This window comes from Notolepis coatsorum, assembly GCF_963971535.1.
Source record: "Notolepis coatsorum genome assembly, chromosome: 6".
Lineage (NCBI taxonomy): Eukaryota > Metazoa > Chordata > Actinopteri > Aulopiformes > Paralepididae > Notolepis > Notolepis coatsorum.
In genome coordinates this window covers 186,927,407-186,953,089 of record NC_140170.1, presented here as the reverse complement: position 1 = coordinate 186,953,089, position 25,683 = coordinate 186,927,407, and the positions used below count along the sequence as shown (strand labels likewise).

The 25,683-nt window shown below is 40.5% G+C and overlaps 1 protein-coding gene across 6 annotated transcripts in view; it reads right to left on the bottom strand.

Moving 5' to 3' along the window:
- LOC311230427 (pyrin domain-containing protein 1-like) overlaps window positions 1-25,302 on the bottom strand; it is a 32,266-nt gene extending 6,964 nt beyond the window's left edge. The window contains exons 1-5 of one of the 6 annotated variants that reach the window (XR_014619804.1): window positions 25,147-25,302; window positions 21,741-22,005; window positions 20,784-20,859; window positions 19,688-19,761; window positions 18,857-18,931 (exon numbers count right to left, since the gene is read on the bottom strand). Coding sequence is in view for 2 of the 6 variants with exons in the window: in XM_084316700.1 (XP_084172826.1) it covers window positions 18,849-18,931; window positions 19,688-19,761; window positions 20,784-20,859; window positions 21,741-21,996 (489 nt within the window). In the remaining 4 variants the exon portion in view is untranslated. Of the gene's footprint in view, window positions 1-18,408; window positions 18,932-19,687; window positions 19,762-20,783; window positions 20,860-21,740; window positions 22,006-25,146 lie in introns of those variants that run through there. The other 5 variants (XM_084316700.1, XR_014619805.1, XR_014619806.1 and 2 more) reach the window with 5 other exon arrangements.
- Window positions 25,303-25,683: the final 381 nt, after the last annotated feature.

Sequence of the window (25,683 nt, the reverse complement as noted above, 5' to 3'; positions counted from 1 at the left end):
GACTACTATAGTCGGTTTCCCACTTTTTCAGAATCTGCTCAGTTTCAAAACATGATTCACCGTTATCCAATACAATCTCCATTGGGACTGTCTGGGTTTTTTTGGGGCCTAGTTTATTTATTTCTTTCCAGAATTGCTGGGGATTACTACTACCATGGAGAGAGGAGAGGTTAGCTAACTACTACTACCATGGAGAGAGGAGAGGTTAGCTAACTACTACTACCATGGAGAGAGGAGAGGTTAGCTAACTACTACTACCATGGAGAGAGGAGAGGTTAGCCAACTACTGCTACCATGGAGAGAGGAGAGGTTAGCTAACTACTACTACCATGGAGAGAGGAGAGGTTAGCTAACTACTGCTACCATGGAGAGAGGAGAGGTTAGCTAACTACTGCTACCATGGAGAGAGGAGAGGTTAGCTAACTACTACTACCATGGAGAGAGGAGAGGTTAGCTAACTACTGCTACCATGGAGAGAGGAGAGGTTAGCTAACTACTACTACCATGGAGAGAGGAGAGGTTAGCTAACTACTGCTACCATGGAGAGACGAGAGGTTAGCTAACTACTACTACTACCATGGAGAGAGGAGAGGTTAGCTAACTACTACTACCATGGAGAGAGGAGAGGTTAGCTAACTACTACTACCATGGAGAGAGGAGAGGTTAGCTAACTACTGCTACCATGGAGAGAGGAGAGGTTAGCTAACTACTACTACCATGGAGAGGGGAGAGGTTAGCTAACTACTACTACCATGGAGAGAGGAGAGGTTAGCTAAAGTACTGCTACCATGGAGAGAGGAGAGGTTAGCTAACTACTGCTACCATGGAGAGAGGAGAGGTTAGCTAACTACTGCTACCATGGAGAGGAGAGGTTAGCTAACTACTACTACCATGGAGAGAGGAGAGGTTAGCTAGATGCAAGACCACCCGCATTTCATTGTATACTCGTATGCCGTGACAAATAAAACTCTTGACTCTTGACTTGACTACTACTACCATGGAGAGAGGAGAGGGGAGAGAGAGGAGTTCAGTTCAGTTCAGTTCAGAGTTTTTATTTGCCACATGGAATAATACAATCATAGTTTCTTCATTAAAAAATCATAAATAGCCATTCCATGGACAAAAGGAGCAGGAAGAAGAATAAATCTTATAATTACCTGCCCCTTATTCCTAAACTAACATGTATTTTCTTAATGGTCGGCGTATAACCATATTTACACAAATAATCATTTATACCATTATAAAATAAACACAATCCACAGTTAAACAAGAAAAATTTAAATAATAATAATAATGATAAAGAATAAAGAAGAAAAGAAAGAGAAGAGAAAAAAAAATATCTCACTATTCAGATCACATTTTGATTTTCATACTGACTAAATATTTTTTTTTTATACATTTTTTTGAATTGATAAACACTGTTACATCCCTTAAGCTCGCTATGGAGAGAATTCCATAACTTTACACCAATAACTGAAGGACACATCTGTTTAAGTGTGGTACGTGCAAACTGATGTTTAAAATTGTATTTTCTCCTACTAAACTCACTTTCTAAATGAAAAAGATTTTGTAGTTTTTCTGGCAGTGTATTATTTCTTGCCCTAAACATAATTAACATTGTTTGAAACTTAACCATGTCTTCAAGTTTAATTATTCTAGATTTAATAAATAATATATTTGTGTGTTCTCGATAACTCACTTTATGTGTGATTCGTACAGCCCTCTTCTGTAGTATATATAATGGTTTTATATTTGTCCCATAAGTATTCCCCCATACTTCAACACAATAACTGATATAAGGTGAGATGAGTGAGCAGTAGAGTGTTCTCATTGCCTCATACTCTAACACATCCTTTACTTTATTCATAACAAAAATACTCTTGGACATCTTTTTTTTAACATGTGCTATGTGCGATTTCCATGTTAATTTATCATCCATAATCACACCAAGAAAACGAAATTCATTAACTCTCTCTATATCAGCTCCATCTATGGTCAGTACTATATTTTCATCTAGTTTTCGATTGCCAAAAATCATAAATTTAGTTTTTTTCAGATTCAGTGATAGCTTATTTACATCAAACCATTTCTTTAGCTTTGTCATTTCATACACAATATATTCAGCTAGTTCCTTTAAATTATTTCCAGAACAAAAAAAATTTGTATCATCAGCAAACAAGACAAACTGTAATAGTTTTGAAACATCACAAATATCATTAATATATAAAATAAAGAGTTTGGGCCCCAAAACCGAACCTTGCGGTACCCCACATTCAATCTTCATGAGCTCAGATTTGACATCTGCCAACTGCACATATTGTTGCCTATTGTGGAGATAACTACTCAACCATTCAAGAACCATTCCTCTCACACCATATGAACGTAATTTAGAAATTAGAATATTATGATCTAAGGTATCAAATGCCTTTTTTAAATCAATAAACACCCCTATTGTTAATTTCCTTTTATCTGTTGCTGTTGTTATTTCTTCAATAATATTCATTAAGGCAGTCGCTGTTGATCTGTTTTGCCTAAAGCCATACTGGCTTTCGCTCAGCAGTTTAGTCTTTTCCACAAAACCATCTAACTTATGCGAAAACAGTTTTTCAAGCACTTTCGAGAACTGTGAGAGCAATGACACTGGTCTATAGTTAGTGAAGCTGTGCTTATCTCCTACTTTGTAAAGTGGGATCACTTTTGCTACCTTCATCCTGTCTGGAAAAATACCTGTCTGAAAAGAAAGATTACAAATATAACAGAGAGGTTTGATTATACAATCAATTGTCTTCTTCACTATAATCATATCTATCCCATCACTGTCAATGGATGTCTTATTCTTTGACTTTAATACAATGGACATGATTTCTGCTTCACTGACATTTCCTAAAAACATAGACTGCAGTACTTTACTATCTCCTCTCCATCCTTCCTGTAATGGTTCATCGTGTTTTTGAATGGCATCTGCCAAATTTGGCCCCACATTCACAAAAAAAGAGTTGAATTCATTAACCACCTCATTCATGTTTTTTATAGTCTTACTATTACTAATGAAATGGCTAGGCATTTTTATGGACGCTGATTTATTTCCCATTACCTTATTTAGAATGTCCCATGTGCCCTTTATATTATTTTTATTTTCGCCTAACAATCTATTGTAATAATCTTTCTTGGCCCGTCTCATAATGAATACTAACTTATTCTTATACACTTTGTATTTAGTTTCAGCAGCCTTTTTTCTACATTTGATAAAATCTCTATACAGTTTGTTTTTCTTTTTACATGCATTCTCTAACCCCTTTGTTATCCATGGTTTTCTATTGTCATTACTTCTTTGTTTATGTTGAACCATTGGGCAGTGCCTATCGTAAAGTGTCCGATAGATATCCAAAAAAGTATTGTAAGCAGCATTGACGTCTTCTACATAGACCCCCTTCCATTCCTCATTCAAAAGATCATTCCTGAACATGTTTACAGCATCATCCCTTCTTAACCTTTTATATCTGTACCCATCCTCCTCCTTTGTTCTCTTCAATTGACAATCAAAAGTAACAAAAACAGGTAAGTGGTCACTTATATCATTTATGACTAATCCACTTATGATGTTATCCTTAAAGCTATTAATAAAAATATTATCTATTAATGTAGCAGAGGTTTCTGTTATTCTACTTGGCTTGCTGATCAGTGGATATAACCCTCTTCCATACAATAATTCAAGAAAATCTGCTGAAGCCTTGTGCTTAGAAACCTTTAGTAGGTCAATATTATAATCTCCACAAATAAGAGAGAGGTTAGCCAACTAGGCATAACAAAAAATATAGTTTGTTTCCTGTTGGTTGTCAGTTAAGGCCATGGGTAGGTAGGGATTTATTTAAATTTTTTTGTATTCTTTCCCACGGCGACTATGGATAGGGAATTTTCTTTATTTAATTAAAATGTTCACAACAACATGGATGCATGTACTCTGCCAGCATGTTTAATATCAATAATACTAAAGGTTTGACTAAGATTTCTATAAAACTTTATTCAAAAAAAATAAATAAAAAGATATTTGATTTTTTTTATATATATATATTCTTTTTAAACTCATAAAATATATTGGGTCGCACCTAAATCGGCAGGGTCGGTCGGCAACCGGAAATAAACCATTCTTTTTTTTAGGCCCTACTACTATGGAGAGAGGAGAGAGAGGATAGAGAGGAGAGAGGTTAGCCAATAAGCCAACTAACCAGTTTTTCTTTTCTTTGTTTAATATATTCAAATTGTATTCCCCCGTTCGAATCCCGCGCCCGTTGAACGAAGCTTCGAAAGTATTTAACACACAGCCCTAGTACTTTGCTTGCAGCCTCTCAGTTCTACAAGGTGTTATTATTATTATGTCGTCATCACGGTGGCAGCTGTGTGTTGTGTGGTTTCTGAGCTGACAAACTGGTTCTGGGAAATTCCTGCAGTATCGTGTCTGAATGCAAACGGACAGGAACTGCTGGAGCATGCGTGGCTACGCTGACCTGCACTGGGAGTGAGCCGTGGTGGAGTGAGACAACAGGGGCGGGTGGTTAGATTAGATTAGAGTCAAATGTAGTTGTCATCATACAGCACAACGGAAATAAGTTTGGCATCCAGCCAGATGCCGTCCAACTGCAAATGTAACAGTAAAGTGCAATAGTAATAATATACAATGTACAGGTGATTAAACTGGGCATAACATATAAATTAGTACTACTACTACTGTGTAATAGTAGGGTAACTGTGTAAACGGTTAGGGGTTCAATTCCATGTGTAGCTCAATGGCTAGAGCAAGGCACTAACGCTGCCAGGGTTAGTGATGTGTGTGGTGTCTGGATGGTGTGTGTGGTGTGTGTGGTGTGTGTGTGTGTGTGTGTGTGTGTGTGTGTGTGTGTGTGTGTGTGTGTGTGTGTGTTATTTACTGGTAGAGCCAGGGGGCAGTTTGGGCCATGAGAATGCTCTCAGGACTGTGACAGCGGTTAATCAAGATAACAAGAGACAAAAGAGATGTTAATTCAATCCAATGCCCAACAATGAAAATGGCCAGTTGAAGTGTGATTATCTAAAGTCACATGTTGCCCCGTTTAGACGGAAACGCTAGCAGGTGAATCCGCAAAAACATTTTTGCGGATGTGCCTTTTGTTTATACGGAAACGGCGTTTTTACGGGGTGAAACCGCAAAAAAGTGAGACTACCTTCCAGGGTGGAATTCCTAGAAACGCAAAAGCTTTGCGCTCTCGTCTAAACTGTTAAACCGTATAAATCTGTTAAAACGATGACGAAAGGGTTGTCTCTGGTCGCGCGTACTGCTTACGTCACAGGTAGCAGGTATGCGCCAGTAGCCGAGACGTAAACAAAGCAAGTATGTCTGACTATATCAACGGAGATCACCTGAAGGCTACATTGGCAGTACTTTTAACCCTTTCACTGCCACACGACAGAAGGTTAACCCTTTACTATCACACAACCGGCTGTCGTGTGGCAGTGAAAGGGTTAAATACACAAGAATCTGTCCCGCGGCGTGAGTGGACCCACTGTCTGTGAGTGACTCTGCTTTGACCCAATCACATTCCCCATCCACAGTCTGCGAATCAGAGGCAGAGTAGGGCGGGTCTTCACAGCACGTCATGTGACATATGCGCCAATCGTGTGACAGCGGGGCTCCGTCGTTATAGCGTCGTCTGCACGGAGAATTCCACCCCAAAACGCTCGTCTAAACGTAAAATTAAAAGTGAAACCGCAAGATGACTTTTGCGGTTTCTGTTCACAAAACGCTCGTCTAAACGTAGCCTTAGCGACAAGTTACAGCGTGTATGAACAGCTGCCATGGAGAGCAGAACCACAAACTGCTCTGAAATTAAAGACAGGAGTAGATAATGTTAATAATCATGACATGCTCCAACTGGAGTAAAAAACAATGTTTGGCTTTGATTGGATTAAGACCTCTATAAAGAAACGAAAAAACATATATAGATCATTAATGTGACTTATTAAATTAGAAGGTATATTTGAATGTCATTTAGATTGGGAGGAGCATATAACAATATATGATTATCTCTATAATTATATATTACATATCTATACATAAGGGTATAGAGTCTGTATTCACTATTTCTCTTTTAAGTGTCTTAAGTTTATTTATCACTGTGAATGCCAATCAGGCTGTTATTGGTATAGTTTAACTCAAGTATGGAGTGTTTAGTATTAAATTGCAGCTTATTAATACCCTGTTTTAATTCTGGATATATAGAGATCATTACACTAAAGATACGGCCTAGAAATGTTTTATTATATCATATGCTAAAAAAGGAGTGGCTCTGATTAAGCCAGATGCCACAGGCAGAAGCCACAGTCAGAGGTGTGAAGACACACCCATAGATAAAGTTTAAACCAAAGGCCACAAGGCCATGGTTAGACTAGTGTATTTGTGGCGTTTTTTTATACGTTTTTGAATACGTTTCATGTCCCTATTACACAGAAATGCGTTTTTTGGCTTTTTTTTGTGGATACGGCTGAAACGCAAAATTGTGTTTGCGTTTTGGAGAAACGCTAAAAAACGCGCAGACAACAGCGTGTAGTCAGCACGGAGCCGTTGTTGCGAAAACGCCCATGCGCAGTAGATACCATCTGCGTGCCCTTCCGGTGACAGAGAGCTGTCCCAAACCAAATAGCTGCAGCTACTATGTGTTGTCAAGTTATTGTTATAAGGACCCCAGTCCAAGCTACAACAGTCTGCATTCCCTTAACAATTGTTTGTATTGAGCCGTATTGTATTGTACCCATATGCAATATGTTAAAGAAAGTTTACATCCATTCATTCTGCTAGCATTACCGATTGGCACTGCCACTGGATAACATGAGCCAGTGGCGGCCGGTGGGTACTTCGCCACTAGGGGCGCTATACCAAACATTTAGCAAAATGCAAACATGTACAGTACAGTACCACGCAACACTCATGGCAAGACGTGAGCGATTCGACTCACGCTCACGGCAATGAATCGGCTCTTATGAACGAGTCGCTCAGCTGTTACTACAACAACACACAACCAGTCAAATAAAGTATAGTCTAGACTCTAATTCACAACTTGAAACACAATATATAAATAGAAAAGTTAGAAACAAAACTCGCCCGTCTACAAACACAGGCAGATCTCTCCCTCTCTCCTTCTCTCTCTCACACACAGCGCGACGTGGAATCGATTCGTTACACAATCAGACCTATTATATACCAAGAATAACTTCAGTATGAGTACAGGGCTGTACACATATTTTGCATATTGTTAAACGAGCCAAGGCTAGCTATTAAACTATCGATATGAATCGAAAATCTGGGACCCTGATGTAAACAAGACAAACGTCTTTCTCTGGTCTGCATCCCCTTAACAATTGTGTGTATTGAGCCGTACTGTATTGTACCCATTCTGCAATCTGTTAATAAAGTTCTCATTCATTCATTCATTCAAACATAGACGATATTGAACAAGCCATAATCCACGTATTTTCAATCCGAGAGAGCTGCAGTAGTTAAATCAATGAGCCATCGATAAATAAACAATCAGCAATGTCTCGCTTCATGAATGGCCAGCAGTAGTACTGCTCCTAAAAAAACTATTTACAAACGTTAACGTTAAGCAGAGAGAGAGAGAGAGAGAGAGAGAGAGAGAGAGAGAGAGAGAGAGAGAGAGAGAGATTTCTTCAACCTCGAACCTAAATTCCTTAGCAACCCGTGTTACCAAGTAAACAAATCACGGAACGATAGCCTAGTACTACTAATGTTAGCTCCCAGAACGATAGCCAGTTAGCCCGCACCAGCCTAGTACTACTAACGTTAGCTGCCAGAACGATAGCCAGTTAGCCCGCACCAGCCTAGTACTACTAACGTTAGAGAGAGAGAGAGAGAGACTCACTGTTTAGTTGAAACGTCCAGGGCAGGAGAGCTTGATAAACGTGTATAATCCGCCATATAGCTTGTTAGCCAAGTGTTAGCTCAGCTGAGCTCGTCGACGTTAGCACAACACTCAACAAGTACATTCCTTTGTCCATTTCCGCTCGAACAGACTGCAAACTACCTGGCGTTCTATCGCCATGCTCTAAGACAAACTCTAACCTTAACCAACTTTGAAAGAGTGCCTAAGCTTAACAGTCTAAAGAACTTGCAGTCACGGCACGGCACGCTCTAAGACAAACAACAGTCCTAGTACCAGGAACCAAGCTAGAAGCTAGAATTGGAACATTAGAAATTGGATTCGGCCAATCAGAGATCGTCTCTGTGAAATTCTGCCATGGAAAAAAATACTGGCGTCGGCCAATCAGAGAGCGTCTCCGCGAAATGCGGCTATGGAAATTCTCACGGAAGTTCACGCTGCTTTCTAGACCGCTTCAAATCGCGCTCGGATTCCAACATAATAGTCATATTTCAACGCACAACGCCGTATGCACTGATTGGCTGTGACGGAGACAGCGATCAAACTGTGACGCGCACTCAGAGCGCTGTCGCGTATAGCCCGGGCCGAGAAATACAAAAAAAAAAAAAAAAAAAAAAACGTGATGTCACTTCCTGCTCTGGAAAACGATGTTTTTTTAATTTAGATAATAACGTTATATTGTGCATTGGAAATACAAACATACTTAAAATGAGTAAATATTGTTAATTTTAAACATGTTTATATTATTTATAGGGCTATAAAACACAAAAACGAAAAAGTTTTATTGTCTTCTTCTCTGATTTAACAGCAGCTGGCCAGCAGGTGGGTCGGCGCCCTAGCGCCCCTAGTGGTAGAGCCGCCACTGACATGAGCTAGTGTTAGCTATCAAACCCTGTTAGCTCAAAGCTCCTCTTTCAACTTAACAAGCATTAAACAAAATGGCCCAGTCATCTATTCACCTTTGTTTAATACACACAGCGTTGTCTCTAATGTTATCTAACCACTGATAGCTCCCGATATCATCAGTTTGGTGCTGGCTAAGTAGCGTGAGCTAACGTTAGCTTCTAGCCACAATGCTATACTGTTATAATGGCAAATTCCATTGACGTTAGCATGCAGCTAACAATGCTACCGATCGTTTTTAGACTAAACTATCCGCTCTTGGTGGTCACTTGTGTTGATGTTAGTTTTGTTTCATCAACAAATGACAGGCAGAACACACAGTGAATGTATCCGTTTTGTTTATTGCACTTTTATTAGGCTTTGCTGAAAAAGAATTGCTGCATTGAGTAAATAGGCAAGATGGTGGCGCGGCATAGGCGCCTGCCTTATTGACATTTTCTTTGCTGGAGCTTCCAGGAAGTGTATTGGCACATTCAGTTCTGATTGGTTGAAATTGCTTTCATGTTTGCCACCTACTGCCACCTACTGCTTTGGCAGTGTACTACATCAGTGTGCTCGGGTGACAAAAACGAAAAAAAAACGAAAGTGTGACTCGAGGCGCACGACGTCGCGGCGAAACGCATATGACAATGATACGAAAATGAAACGAAAGGTGTGATTGATTGAATTGATTGATTGATTGAAAACTTTATTAACAGATTGCAGAATGGGTACAATACAGTACAGCTCAATACACACAATTGTTAAGGGGATGCAGACCAGAGAAAGACTTTCGTCTTGTTTACATCAGGGTCCCCCATTTTCAATTCATCAGGACATATATGACATACATGACATACAGATTGTCAGTACTGCTACATCTATACATTTATGACATACCAGATTTGCAAATACAGTACCGTTTGTGATACAGAAGGAGTCAAGAAAAGGGAGTATATACATTTGACGTAGAAACTGTACATTGGAGGAGGTTGGGTGGGGGGGTTGGGTACATTGGGATATTGACAACCATACTGGGTAATTTACATTGGAGGTGGTTGGGGGGGGGGGGGCACACTGAATAAACAAGCAAAACTGTACATTGAGGGGGGGGGGGGGGGGGGCACTGTACAAACAAACAAAATTGTACATTGGACTATTGACAAAACCATACTAGGTAAATGACTGTACATTGGAGGGGGTTGGGTTAGGATATTTACAGGGGCCAGTGTTGAATTGCAGTCTCCCGTAGGTGTCCCTTGAGAGAGGTTTTGAAAGTGGGTAGTGATCCACATTCCTTTACAGCTTTGGGTAGGGCGTTCCACATTGATGTGGCATAATTGCGAAACGTGTTTAGTCCCTTATTTGAGCCGAATCTGGGTTACCGCACCCTTGGTCTGTAAGTAGGACCTGAATGGAGGATACAATGTTTGAATGTCACTCTGATTGGCCAGGCAAGTGTGACAGTGTATGATGTCATCATAACCATGTAATGTACAATATTATCATTCTTCCCTTGTGTTGAACCAACTCTCTCTGGGCCTCAGCCAAATAAAATACTAAGGGAAACCATGTTTTGGGAATCCAAGTTTATTGCCCCTCGCTATTGGAGTCTGGGGTAACCTCATTTTATCATCTCCTCTCCTTCAGTAAACTGTGTTAGATAACGAAGGTTATCCTATAACCCTAGTTATATGAATACTGGCTGAGCGTCTCGCTCTGCCATTATGAGATATCATCTCTCCAGCACCTACTGGGCCCGTGGAAACAGTTTACATGCACCTCACTTGCACGTGACCATGCGAGGCGCGATTGGCCAGTATGCTATATAACTACCTATATGCTTATTACAATATACGTCAGGGTCTCAAGATGAAAACATTTACAAGCTTTGTTCTGTTTTACCAGTGATCAACAATGGCAACGCATTCAAATCTACTGTCCAAAATCCTGGAGGAGTTAAGAAAGGAGGAGCTGAACAAGTTCCGGTGGTATTTGAACCAAGAGGTCCTGAAGGGCTACCCTCCCATCCCGAAGGGCCGGCTGGAGAATGCTGACATACAGGACTTGGTGGATCTGATGGTGCAGCACTATTCTGATGTAGCTGTGAAGATTACAGAGGAGATACTGAAGAAGCTCAACAGGAATGATCTGGTGGAAGATCTACAAGCAGGTATTCATGTCAGCCTCTACCTCTTTTATCTTTGAATAAATATGTGTATGCCTTTAGCTTTCAGTGATTTTCTCTCTTGCCTCTGAGATAGATGTTTAAAGGGACAGTTCACATTTTTAGGAAAAGAAGAAAATAATAATATAAGATGTATATCTGGTAGATGGCAATGTTGTTGGTATTCTGCTTTTCATAGATTATCTCTATCCTAAATAACTGCAGAGATAGATCCTTGTTGATTGTGCATAATTTCCTTCATATCACATCAGTCATTCATTCACTATTTGATATGTAATATGAAGGGAATATGAATAATATTAAAATACTTATTTTGTTAACCCATATCATTCCTTTCATTAATACTGAGAAGAAGATAATGACCCCTCCACCAAAATTAAAATCTACCCAAATCAAAAGCCCTGGGTAGACAAATCCGTCCGTGAGGCTCTGAAAGTGCGCACATCAGCATACAACACCGGGCTGGTGACAGGCAACATGGAAGAACACAAGATGGCAAGATACAACGTCAGGAGAGCAGTAATAGAGGCAAAACGGCGTTACAGGGATAAAGTTGAACTTCAGTTTGAACAGGCTGACTCTAGAGGCATGTGGCAGGGCCTCAGAACAATGACAGACTACAAAGGAACCCCCCTCAAACTGAACAGTGACATCTCCTTAGCAAATGATCTCAATTCCTTCTATGCGAGGTTTGAGGCTGTGAATAACAACACCAGCCTACAAACCACGGCAATGGGGGGGGGGGGGGGGGTCTGCTGATGGAGACTCAGTGTTCAGGGTAACAGAGCATGAGGTGAGACGGATCTTTAAAAAAGTGAATATCAGGAAGGCAGCAGGACCGGACGGCATCCCCGGCCGTGTCCTAAAAGTCTGTGCCGACCAACTGGCCCCGGTATTCACTGACATCTTCAACCTGTCCTTGGAACAGGCTGTCATCCCCACCTGTCTGAAGAAGTCCACCATCATCCCTGTACCCAAAAAATCTACGCCCGCTTGCCTCAACGACTACCGCCCTGTAGCCCTCACCTCCATAGCCATGAAGTGCTTTGAGAAGCTAGTGAAGGGCTACATCTGTTCCTCCCTCCCCATCAACCTGGACCCTCTGCAATTTGCATATCGCCCCAACAGGTCCACGGAGGACGCCATAGCCCATGTGCTGCACACAGCAGCATCACATCTGGACAAGAGGCAGGGGAACTATGTGAGAATGCTGTTCATCGACTACAGCTCAGCATTCAATACCATAGTCCCCTCCAAACTCATAGCCAAGCTCAGGGATCTGGGCTTGAACTATGACCTGTGCCAGTGGGTCTTGGACTTCCTGACGGGCAGACCCCAGGTGGTAAGAGCCGGCAACTGCACCTCCTCATCCATCACGCTCAACATAGGGGCCCCCCAGGGCTGTGTTCTGAGCCCCCTCCTCTACTCCCTGTACACACATGACTGCGTAGCACAGCGGAACAACAACACCATCATCAAATTTGCTGATGACACAGTAGTGGTGGGCCTGATCTCTGCCAACGACGAAAGGGCCTACCTGGAAGAGGTAGAGAACCTGTCACAGTGGTGTCAGGAGAACTGCCTCTCCCTGAACGTCAGCAAAACAAAAGAGATGATTGTGGACTTCAGGAGGTCGGGGGTCAAGGACTACAGCCCCCTCAGCATCGACGGGGCACCGGTTGAGAGAGTGAACAGTTTCAAGTACCTCGGAGCCCACATATCCGAGGACTTGACATGGACCACACACATTGACAGTGTTGTGAAGAAGGCACGACAACGCCTCTACTTCCTCAGGCGCCTAAGGAAGTTCCAAGTCAGTCAGAAGATCCTTAGGAACTTCTACTCATGTACAATAGAGAGCATCCTGACCGGCAACATCACCTCCTGGTTTGGGAATAGCACTGCACAAGACCGTAGCAGACTACAAAGAGTGACACGTTCAGCCGAACGCACAATTGGAGGGGGGCTTCCCACCCTCCAGAACATTTACATCAAGCGGTGCAAGGGGAAGGCTAAGAGAATTATTAAGGACTCGAGCCACCCGAACAACTGCCTCTTTGAACTGCTGCGGTCAGGCAAGCGATACCGGAGTCTTAAGGCGAGCACAGAAAGACTCAGAAGAAGCTTCTATCCCCAGGCCATCAGGCTGCTAAACGAACAATAATAGCTAAACGAACAATAATCACTATGCAACAACCATCAAATGCACACAGCACACACACCCACACGCACACACTCACTCAAACAAACAACACACTGCAGCACCCACTCTCCACACTTTAGATCACACAAACACACTTACACTTTATATTTATTGATAAAGGATTTGCACTACAACTCGTACACCTACTGTGAATTGTACCTAAATTGCACCTCGTCCCATTTCTCCATTTCTGCCTTGCACTATATAGTATTGTATATTAGTACACTGCACAGTATTGTATATTGTATGGTAACTACGTCTATTCTGCATCGAACATTGTACATATGTCTAAACTGAACACTGTGACCTCTTTTTTTACTTCTAATTTTACTATGTTTTTATTCCATACTTATCTTGTCTTGCACAGTCTCTGGAGCGCAACAGTAAGAAGCATTTTGTACAAAAGTATTCTGTACTTCTGTATGACAACTATTAAAGAAACTTGAAACTTGAATGAATGAGTGATGTGGTGCACAATGTTACCTTGTTTTATAAGATATTGTGTCAACTTAAACACTTTCTTCACAAACATAGCCACAACACTGGTAAACAAACTACCCTCCCACTCAGGGCAGTATGGGGTAGAACACATAGTAGCATACTACAAGAACCTAGGCGTCCACAAAGACGATTTCAAACTGGAAATGGTAACTACAGATGAGGTACTCAAAAAACTGAGCGCCCTCCAACCGAACAAGGCCACTGGCCATGACAACATCCCCTCCAAATTCCTCAGAGACTCAGCAGCAGTGATGCCACAGATTACTTGTAAAAGTAATCTGATTACTGATTACTGATTACTCCTTTAAAAAGTAATCTTAGTTACTTTACTGATTACTTGATTATCAGAGTAACTTAGTTACTTTGAAAGTAACTAGGTTACGAAGTCGTCGTCCCTGCTGCTGCCACAACATAAGAATGACAAAAAAAAATTGTAAAATGTACTCAGTTTGAGTAAAATGTACTAATAGGGCAGGTAGGCCTATCTATATATCTATAGATTTCACAAAAGATAAATGGTCAATAACACCACATGTAGGCTGATATGTAGCCTACCTTTGAGGCCTGCCCTATTCAGATATGGTTCTAATGTTCCTAGTGAAACAGGGGAGAGGGGTGAGTAAACCAGTGATTATATCTCAGTAACAGAATCTTCTCAAACCTCTTGTCAGAAAGTCTGTTCCTTCTAGGCGTGAGCACCAACCCTCCCAGACTAAAAAGCCGTTCCACAGGAGCACTTGATGGGTTGGAGTGTTATACTTCAAGAAAATGTTCTTTATGTTTGAAGGTCTATCCAGTATCTGAAGCTCATGCTCTTAAAAAACAGTCTATTAAACGGTACTGCTCCTCCTATGCTATTATTATTATTATTATTATTATTATTATTATTATTATTATTATTATTATTATTATTATTATTATTGTTATTATTATTATTATTATTATTTATTATTGTGTGCTACTGACAACCTACATACTGCAGTATTGATTGATTGATTGATTGAAAAGTTTATTAACAGATTGCAGAATGGGTACAGTACAGTACGGCTCAATACATACAATCAGTGTTCGAATTATGAGGGGGCCAATGGGGGCTCAGCCCCCATAGCTATAGTCTGAGCCCCCATAGTCAAGACCCCCTGTGGGGGTCTCTCAAATTTTTTTTTTTTTTTTTTTTTTTTTTACGAATTAGTATTATTTATGTTACCTAAATAAATTGTTAATAGATCATATTTTTCTTTTCAGTTTTTAAAAGAACTGAGTAATTAATGTTGTGGAATAGGCTGCATTTCACCTCCAAGCCGCTATGCGTCACCCATAAGTTTAACGCTACTGCAACCTAGTGAAGAAGAAGCAGCAAGCAGCTGCTGTAAACAGAAAGCTGCCGGTCTGTGTCCTGCAACTAAAAACATAAACACTAAACAGTACGCCACATGCCGCCAAAAATAAAGAAAAAAAAAGGCTCAACCCGCCGCAAGGCTGTACAAAGCTGGACAGCTTTGGTTTTATAAAAAGGCCAAAGACTGACGCTGTTAGTGCAGCAGCTAGCAGCGCTACTGTCACTGAAGTTGACACTGCTAGTGCTAGTACTAGTGTTAGCTCTGCTGCTCCTGTGCGCAGTGCACCTGTTATTGTTACCGCGCCGGTTGCCACTGCCAGACCCGAGTCTCCACCACTAGACCTGGACTGCGCTGCTACTCAACCACCACAATGCTGGGGTCCGAGTCAGTGGAACTTTTGGAAAAATAAATATGACTGGTTATTTGCCAAGGAGGGATGCATTGGCTGCCTTCCATGTAAAAACGCCAAGATATTGTTAAATAAATCATTTGGAGCCCATTTGGCAGAGCAGTGGATGAATGGGACTGTGACTAGCTCTCAGAGCAAGAAGTTGAGGAAGAGAATATAGTCGTCACTACTCGCTTTGGATAAAAGAGGTCAGTGGTTTGAATCCCGGCTCTTCCAGTCTGCATGTCGGTGACATGCTGCAGTAGTTACTTTTCTTCTTGTTGTTCTAAGAAGATGCTGCTACTATTTTTCATACAGTTCTTGATTACCTGTGCACATTTGTTTATAACATTATTTATTTTGATTTATACAAGTATTTATTTTATGTTCATTTTATTATCAGATGATAATGTTACTTACTGTATCCTGATAAATGCTGCTGTTGTGCCATACAACTATTTATTTTCCATTAGATTATTTTGTTAGTTTTTGATTTCTAAGTGCAGAGACAAATAAATGTTAATTCAAGTTCATAAATTTGGTCTAATTTTTCAAATTAAATTGTTGTATTTTTTCAGATGCAAAATGCAAATAAGTAAATATGGCATTATATATCAGAGGTGAGTAAGAAAATGAACAAATATTGATGGTTAAGAATGAGCCTGAATAATGACATCACACAATAGTCTAATGCAGGTGTCAAACTCATGGCCCGCGGGCCAAATGCGGCCCGCCACGTCATTTGATGTGGCCCCCCAAGAGCGCCGGTAAAAAAATAGCGGCGTTAAAATAATTGTGGGTTAATGCGTTAATAAAGCTTTGACAGCCTTAGTTATTACACATTCTTACACATACATGTGTGTTGAACATCTGAGGTATTGATGAAGTAACAAAGGAAAAAAGCCAAAAGCACTTACTCCTCAGACATTCTTTGACAATTTTACAGCCCAAAATACAAAAAAGATCCAGGCGGAATAGGTAACAAAGGGTTGAAGAAATATTGTCTGAACTGTCAGATGCAAGCTGGCTGTGTGACATAACCGAGCATCTCGCTCAATTGAATAAGAAGCTGTAGGGACGCAAACAAGTCCCACCCAAAACTTGACCAATATAGTTGTGAACTGAGACAACCCTTATTTTGTTATTTTTGAGTACAGTTACAGTTGTGTGTTCATGCAGACACATAATAGCAATTTCATTACGAATTGAAAATGGGGGACCTTGATGAAGTAAACAAGTCGAAAGTCCTTCTCTGGTCTGCATTCCCTTAACAATTGTGTGTATTGAGCTGTACTGTACTGTACCCATTCTGCAATCTGTTAATTAAAGTTAATTAAACTATCTTCCATTAGTGGCCTCTGCAAGGTTGTGTGCAGCCATTTGTTTTTGTAACATCTGCTACATCTGTCCCACGTGTTCTTTGCAGCTCAGTTGTTAGTTCTGCCCTTCTTGACTGTGACAAAAAGGTTTTGAACAAACTTAATGTCATAGCTTGTATTTGATGATATTCTTCTTTGTTATTTACTTGAATGGTTTGATCATTGATTGATGGAGTAATATGGGGTTCTGATCAACTAAAATTATTTGTTAAAATAACATAAGCTAACATATATTTCTACATCTATGCAAATGCATATGCAATATGTATAACTTGAATAAGTAATAAATACAGAAACAACATGTTTAACAATATGTAAATGAGTAGCTACATTTATTTTACATTACATTAACATTAATACGGTCTTTGGCCCTTTGAGGGCAACCATAATGCTGATGTGGCCCTCTGTGAAAATGAGTTTGACACCCCTGTAGAGAGGAACTGAGGAGGGTAGAAAGAAAGAGAAGTCACCGCTGCTCTGTGAAAATGAGTTTGACACCCCTGTAGAGAGGAACTTAGGAGGGCAGAAAGAAAGAGAAGTCACCGCTGTAGACAACAACTGACTCAATTTTGGATCTAGAATTCTTATTTCTTGTGATAATATAAATTAGATTGGGAGAGTAGCTTAATATAAGCCTAATCTACTGGGGGAAACCTTGTTTTAACCTTTGAATAGACTGCTACCCAGTGGCGTCGTTAGCCCTGGGCTTCCGGGCTTTAGCCCCGGATGTTTTTCTCCTAGCCCCGGACCTTTAAAAAAAAAAAAAAAAAAAAAAAAAAATTTTTTTTTTTTTTTTTTTAGTATCCCCATTGTCTGTGCTGAATGTTTGTTAGTGTTTGTTATTTTTTGTTGGTTTTTAGTACTTTTAATCCATTTTTAGTAAGTAGTTTTCATTTGATCCTATCATTCTTTCATTCACCGATTTGTGGACTTGAAGATGTGCACTTTAACACAGCAGCACCTGGAGCCATCCATACCCATGTCCAGTGTCCACTGACAAAGACATGCTCATGATACTGTGATAAACTATAATAAGCTTTAATCGAACCCTGGTTCATTTCCTCGGATAGTCCGGTTGGTTTGGGGTGGTGTGAAAGCTCATTCACTCTTGCAAGTGAACCCTGCTACGCTACGGTTCATTTGAGATGTGAATGCAAAGCGGACCAAAGGCAGGAAAAGACCCAAAAATCAAATATTTTTTTTATGAGAGGACTGAAACATAATTATAATGAAACACACAATAGTTTTTTTTCGATTGCTTAAGCATGATTTTGAAAACGGGGCCCGGTGTTTCAAAACACACAATTAGCACAACCACACACACAATTATCAGAACACCTCAGATCCTTTGCTAAATTAAACACTTGTCAAAACCATACACTAATTTATAAAAACTACATTTTGTTACCATATGACACACACGTTTCATATGACTCAATTCTGTTTGAACCAGTTACACACACTGCTGTGCTTAACCTAAAACACATTTAGCAATTCTACTTCTCAGTGATTAGAGTACTGTAAGTGAAGTACGCAGAAAATGTGCAAATATACAATAAATTCACCAAACACTACACAAGACCAATGCTGTAGAGTAGACTGATGAAAATATAATTTATTTATCTACATATACCCAAATCAATGATGCAGACTGCTAAAAAAAACATTTTCTCTCCATATACCCAAATCAATGATGCAGACTGATGAAAATATAAATGTTCTCTCCATATAACCAAATCAGTCAACATTTCAACATGGAGAATCACAACAAAACATGTCCCAGTTTTCATGCAAACAATGGTAAACACGTAAACAATGGTAAACACGTTTTCCTACTACTAATGTTTCCACCATCAAAACAATAGTTTTTGTTGTAACATACATGTATTATCTTAAAATTACAAGCTGTTGTAAAACTGATTATTTTGGATCAGGCAGTAGGGGCAATTTCATTTAGCAGACAGAGAAATTACAAATATCTAAACCCACCACTAGAGCCTCTCCCTCTACATCAGGATAAATTCATTCAAATTAATGTTTCATTCACCCGTTTCAATAGGTCCAGAGGCTCCAGCAGTGCCTCCAGTCTCTGAGTCAGTTGATCTTGTCTCAGCATGGACTCCTGGAGAACAGAGAAGACAGAGTAAGTTAGAACACATCACACAGAACATAGAAGACAGTTTGAACACAGAACAGAACAGAGAAGACAAAGTAAGTTAGAACACACCACACAGAACAGAGAAGACAGTTTGAACACATCTAGAAACCTGCTACAGCTGCAGGGCAGATTCTGATTCAAATTGAAGAAGATAGTTGACACAATATCTTATAAAACAAGGTAACATTGTGCACCACATCACTCATGCATTCATTATCTTCTTCTCAGTGTTAATGAAAGGAATGATATGGGTTAACTAAATAAGTATTCTAATATGAATGAATATTCCCTTCATATTACATATCAAATAGTGAATGAAGGACTGATGTGATATGAAGGAAATAATGCACAATCAACAAGGATCTATCTCTGCAGTTATTTAGGCTAGAGATAATCTATGAAAAGCAGAATACCAACAACAATGCCATCTACAAGTCGTTGACAACTGGAACATGCATCTATATAACTACTGTGTTCTAAAGTAAACAATGGTAAACACGTTTTCCTACTACTAATGTTTCCACCATCAAAACAATCGTTTTTGTTGTAACATACATGTATTATCTTAAAATTACAAGCTGTTGTAAAACTGATTATTTTGGATCAGGCAGTAGGGGCAATTTCATTTAGCAGACAGAGAAATGACAAATATCTAAACCCACCACTAGAGCCTCTCCCTCTACATCAGGACATATTCATTCAAATTAATGTTTCATTCACCAGTTTCAATAGGTCCAGAGGCTCCAGCAGTGCCTCCAGTCTCTGAGTCAGTTGATCTTGTCTCAGCATGGACTTTGATTGATTGATTGATTGAAAACTTTATTAACAGATTGCAGAATGGGTACAATACAGTACAGCTCAATACACACAATTGTTAAGGGGATGCAGACCAGAGAAAGACTTTCGTCTGGAGAACAGAGAAGACAGAGTAAGTTAGAACACATCACACAGAACAGAGAAGACAGTTGGAACACAGAGCAGAACAGAGAAGACAAAGTAAGTTAGAACACACCACACAGAACAGAGAAGACAGTTTGAACACAGAACAGAACAGAGAAGACAAAGTAAGTTAGAACACACCACACAGAACAGAGAAGACAGTTGGAACACATCTAGAAACCTGCTACAGCTGCAGGGCAGATTCTGATGATATGGGTTAACTAAATAAGTATTCTAATATGAATGAATATTCCCTTCATATTACATATCAAATAGTGAATGAAGGAGTGTTGTGATATGAAGGAAATAATAAAGTTAAAGTTAGAGGTTATATATAGGATTGCAAGTAACTGAGTAACTGTCTAACTGTGCATAACTGTTTCCACTGGAGGGCGCTATAGTCGGAGCTGTAAATGCTGCTGCCAGGTACGAGGTACAAAAGGAGTTGGTTAACTCCCCCTCTGTCTCTTCCCATCTACCTCTCACGGAGAGAAGATCTCATGTGCTGCTGTTGTGCAATGTAAATAATAAACCACGCCGATTAAAGGCTAAAGATAGAAACCATGCCTCATGAACATATTATTGTCGCCCCATAGCCAATTCTGTCAACATGCACTATCAACAAGGATCTATCTCTGCAGTTATTTAGGCCAGAGACAATCTATGAAAAGCAGAATGCCAACAACAATGCCATCTGCAAGAGAACATTTTATATTAGTAAAATTACAAGCTGTTATAAATAATACTGATTCTTTTGGATCAGGCAGATAGGGCTAATTTCATTTAGCAGACAGAGACATTACAAATATCTAAACCCACCACTAGAGCCTCTCCCTCTACACCAGGATCAATTCATTTATAATTAATGTTTCATTCACCAGTTTCAATAGGTCCAGAGGCTCCAGCAGTGCCTCCAGTCTCTGAGTCAGTTGATCTTGTCTCAGCTTGGACTCCTGGAGAACAGAGAAGACAGAGTAAGTTAGAACACATCACACAGAACAGAGAAGACAGTTTGAACACAGAACAGAGAAGACAAAGTAAGTTAGAACACACCACACAGAACATAGAAGACAGTTTGAACACAGAGCAGAGAAGACAAAGTAAGTTAGAACACATCACACAGAACAGAGAAGACAGGTTGAACACAGAACAGAGAAGACAAAGTAAGTTAGAACACATCACACAGAACAGAGAAGACAGTTTGAACACAGAGCAGAACAGAGAAGACAAAGTAAGTTAGAACACATCACACAGAACAGAGAAGACAGTTTGAACACAGAACAGAACAGAGAAGACAAAGTAAGTTAGAACACATCACACAGAACAGAGAAGACAGTTTGAACACATCTAGAAACCTGCTACAGCTGCAGGGCAGAGACTGATTCAAATTGAAGAAGATAGTTGACACAATATCTTATAAAACAAGGTAACATTGTGCACCACATCACTCATGCATTCATTATCTTCTTCTCAGTATTAATGAAAGGAATGATATGGGTTAACAAAATAAGTATTTTAATATTAATTCATATTCCCTTCATATTACATATCAAATAGTGAATGAAGGACTGATGTGATATGAAGGAAATAATGCACAGTCAACAAGGATCTATCTCTGCAGTTATTTAGGCTAGAGATAATCTATGAAAAGCAGAATACCAACAACATTGCCATCTACCAGATATACATCTTATATTATTATTTTCTTCTTTTCCTAAAAATGTGAACTGTCCCTTTAAACATCTATCTCAGAGGCAAGAGAGAAAATCACTGAAAGCTAAAGGCATACACATATTTATTCAAAGATAAAAGAGGTAGAGGCTGACATGAATACCTGCTTTTAGACGTTCCACCAGATCATTCCTGTTGAGCTTCTTCAGTATCTCCTCTGTAATCTTCACAGCTACATCAGAATAGTTCTGCACCATCAGATTCACCACGTCCAGTATGTCAGCCTTCTCCAGCCGGCCCTCTGGGATGGGAGGGTAGCCCTTCAGGACCTCTTGGTTCAAATACCACCGGAACTTGTTCAGCTCCTCCCTTCTTAACTCCTCCAGGATTTTGGACAGTAGATTTGAATGCGTTGCCATTGTTGATCACTGGTAAAACAGAACAAAGCTTGTAAATGTTTTCATCTTGAGACCCTGACGTATATTGTAATAAGCATATAGGTAGTTATATAGCATACTGGCCAATCACGCCTCGCATGGTCACGTGCAAGTGAGGTGCATGTAAAATGTTTCCACGGGCCCAGTAGGTGCTAGAACACAGTTTATACAACGGCATGCAAATTTCTCGATTCTGATTGGCCATTTACACGTCTTTATTGGCAACAATCCACGGTCCTGGGCTCAGGACCCGCCCACAACCGAATCACATATCACTCCCCGGCTCACTCCGGGAGAAAACAAGATCGCGGACAACAAATGGATATGTTGATAGCACCATAACGACTAAATATGAAGCGATTCTGTCAAGGGGAATGTGTTAGTCCTTTAAACAATGTTGGATGATGTAATTGATGGGTCTTGAGTCAATCTAGAACAAAAGAAAAATCGCGGATTGATTGATTGATTAATTGATTGATTTAAATTTCTACTTCCTTCCCACTGACTGCAGCGTTCACTCTCACACTGTCCGACGCTGGCGTACCCACAAACACACACACACACATACACACACACACACACACACACACATACACACACACACACACACACTGTGACACACACACACACACACACACACACACACACACACTCCTGTCTGCAACAGCGGGGGAGTCAGACTGAGAGAGAAGCAGCGCTGTTTTAAGTGAGCATGGTCTATTGAATTGATTGATTGGTTGATTGCTAATTTTATTACTGTACCCCTGGTTTCCAACTGGTTAAGTTTAGGCTAAAAGAAATAAATAAAAAAATAGGGCGAAGAAAACGTTTTTTTCCTATAGGGCAAAGAAAACGTTTTAATTTGTTTTACCTACTTTATATAGAAGCATCTAACGACCACCCCTAGGCATGGTTTATTGGTCACAAACCACTCCTGCGCGTGATGTAATGCTTAATTACTGAAGGAGAGGAGATGATAAAATGAGGTTACCCCAGACTCCAACAGCGAGGGGCAATAAACTTGGATTCCCAAAACATGGTTTCCCTTAGTATTTTATTTGGCTGAGGCCCAGAGAGAGTTGGTTCAACACAAGGGAAGAATGATAATATTGTGCATTACATTAGTGATGGGTCGGTCATGAGCGACTCGTTCATAAGAGCCGATTCAAGAGCCTACGGGAGACTGCAATTCAAAACTGGCCCCTACAAATGTCCTAACCCAGTTGTAAAATAAAGACCAAGCATGGCTTTGTCAATATTCCAATGTACCCAACCTCCCCCCCCCCCCCCCCCACCTCCAATGTACAGCCCCACCCAACCCCACCTACCCAACCTCCTCCAATGAACAGTTTCTATGTCAAATGTAGGTCAGTATTCCAATGTACAGTGTGTGTCCCCCCCCCCTCCAATGTACAGCCCCACCCCACCTATCCAACCTCCCCCAATGCACAAATGTATATACACTCTTTTTCTGTATTTTTTTAGTATCACAAACAGTACTGTATTTGAAAATCTGGTATGTCATAAATGTATAGATGTAGCAGTACTGTCTATCTGTATGTCGTGTGTGTCATATGATGAATTGAAAATGGAGGACCCTGATGGAAACAAGACGAAAGTCTTTCTCAGGTCTGCATCCCCTTAACAATTGTATGTATTGAGCTGTACTGTACTGTACCCATTCTGCAATCTGTTAATAAACTTTTCAATCAATCAATTCAATCAAGCGTGAGTCGAATCGCTCACGTCTGGCAATGAGTCGGTACTTTGGTCTAACGTTACAGATTTTCACTGTACACACAAGACTGGGGTCACAATAAATAAAATAGTCTCTCTGCATTATGGAGAGGCGTATTTAGTTTAATCTTCAAATGCTGTAAACTGGATTGTATACTGAAGATATGAAGCAATGGGGTCACGGCTTGGCTCAGAAATAATCATTTAAGGCTTAGCCTTGATTGATTGAAAACTTTAAACAGATTGCAGAATGGGTACAATACAGTACGGCTCAATACAAAACAACTGCTAAGAGGATGCAGACCAGAAAAATACTTTTGTCTTGTTTACATCGGGGTTCCCCATTTTCAATGCATCAGGACATTTATGACATACAGATATACAGATAAGAAGGGGTGACGGCTCCCCCTCCCACCCACCCCCTCCCAACGTACAGTTTCCTCCCCCTCGTATGTATTTTCTGTTAGGATCTCTGTTTAACTGTACTGTATATTTGAATATCTTGTGTATCACAAATGTAACAGTACTGCATATCTGTATGTTGCGTATGTCATTATGAATTGAAGATGGGGGACCCTGATGTAAACAAGACGAAAGTCTTTCTCTGGTCTGCAGCCCCTTAACTATTGTATTGAGCCGTACTGTATTATACTCATTCTGCAATCTGTTAATAAAGTTTTCAATCCATCAAGGAACCATCACAATAAAATGGAGAGCGATGGAATGTTTCCCCCTGTGTGGGCGGGACCTATCTGCACTCAGTCTCTGGGCTTTCAGCCACAGAATCCCCCCCCCCCCCCCCCCCCCCCCCCCCCCCCGTCACCATGCAGACCATAAACCCCCCCCCCCCCCCACACCATCCTCTCACCAACCATCCCCCTGTAATCAGCACAAGCTGAACAATGGCGGCAGACAAAAGACTGCTGGCTGTGATTCAGGCTGGTCGGGATGAGCATTTCACCATCATCATGAATTATTCTGCTGTTCAGGAGAAACGTTGTTCAATGATGCACCTCTATGGTTTTCATATCACATCATGAAGCGTTGGGTACCTGGGTCTAGTTCATAGACTTGGCCAGGATCCTTAAGATATGAATGTTGTGTCTCAAAGAGGTCAAGTAGCACTTTTATTTGTATACAAGTTGTGACTAACTTACACATCTACTAGCTGGCTAACGTTGGTAACAATACTTCCAGTGAAACATGAACATGTGATCACACTCTTCAATGAGTGCAGATGAAACATAACTAATAACTAGCTGCTCCTCTCGTCTTTGTTCCAAACCTCAGAGACAAACAACACCTCAGGACAAGAAGCTAGCAGCCGTTAGCCGCAGAGCGTTAGCTCGTTAGCTAACAGAACGTTATCTAGAAGGAATATTGCTACAGTCTCACCTTGAATGCCTTGGTTGAATCCGCAAACAACGTTTAATAATCCCCACAGAAATGTCCAACAGAACACACTTGTTTACTTCTTGTATTTCGCACCTCGTCTTCAACTGGACTGGCGTCACTGATGCGAAGGGAACTCTGGCGGAGTGAACGAGTACCGAGTAGGGTATATCTGCAGAGCCACAGAGGAGTAGGGTATATCTGCAGAGCCACAGAGCCCAACGTCTGGGCGGGGCTTCGTGGCGTGGACGGGTTTGAGGCGGGGCTTCGCGACCAAGATACCCATGTACATGTCAAAATACTTCCCAAAGGTCAGTGAATGCCACCCCACCTACCCAACCTCCTCCAATGCACAGTTTCTATGTCAAATGTATATACACTCTTTTTCTGTTTTTTTTTAGTATCACAAACAGTACTGTATTTGCAAATCTGGTATGTCATAAATGTATAGATGTAGCAGTACTGTCTATCTGTATGTCGGGTATGTCATATGATGAATTGAAAATGGGGGACCCTGATGAAACAAGACGAAAGTCTTTC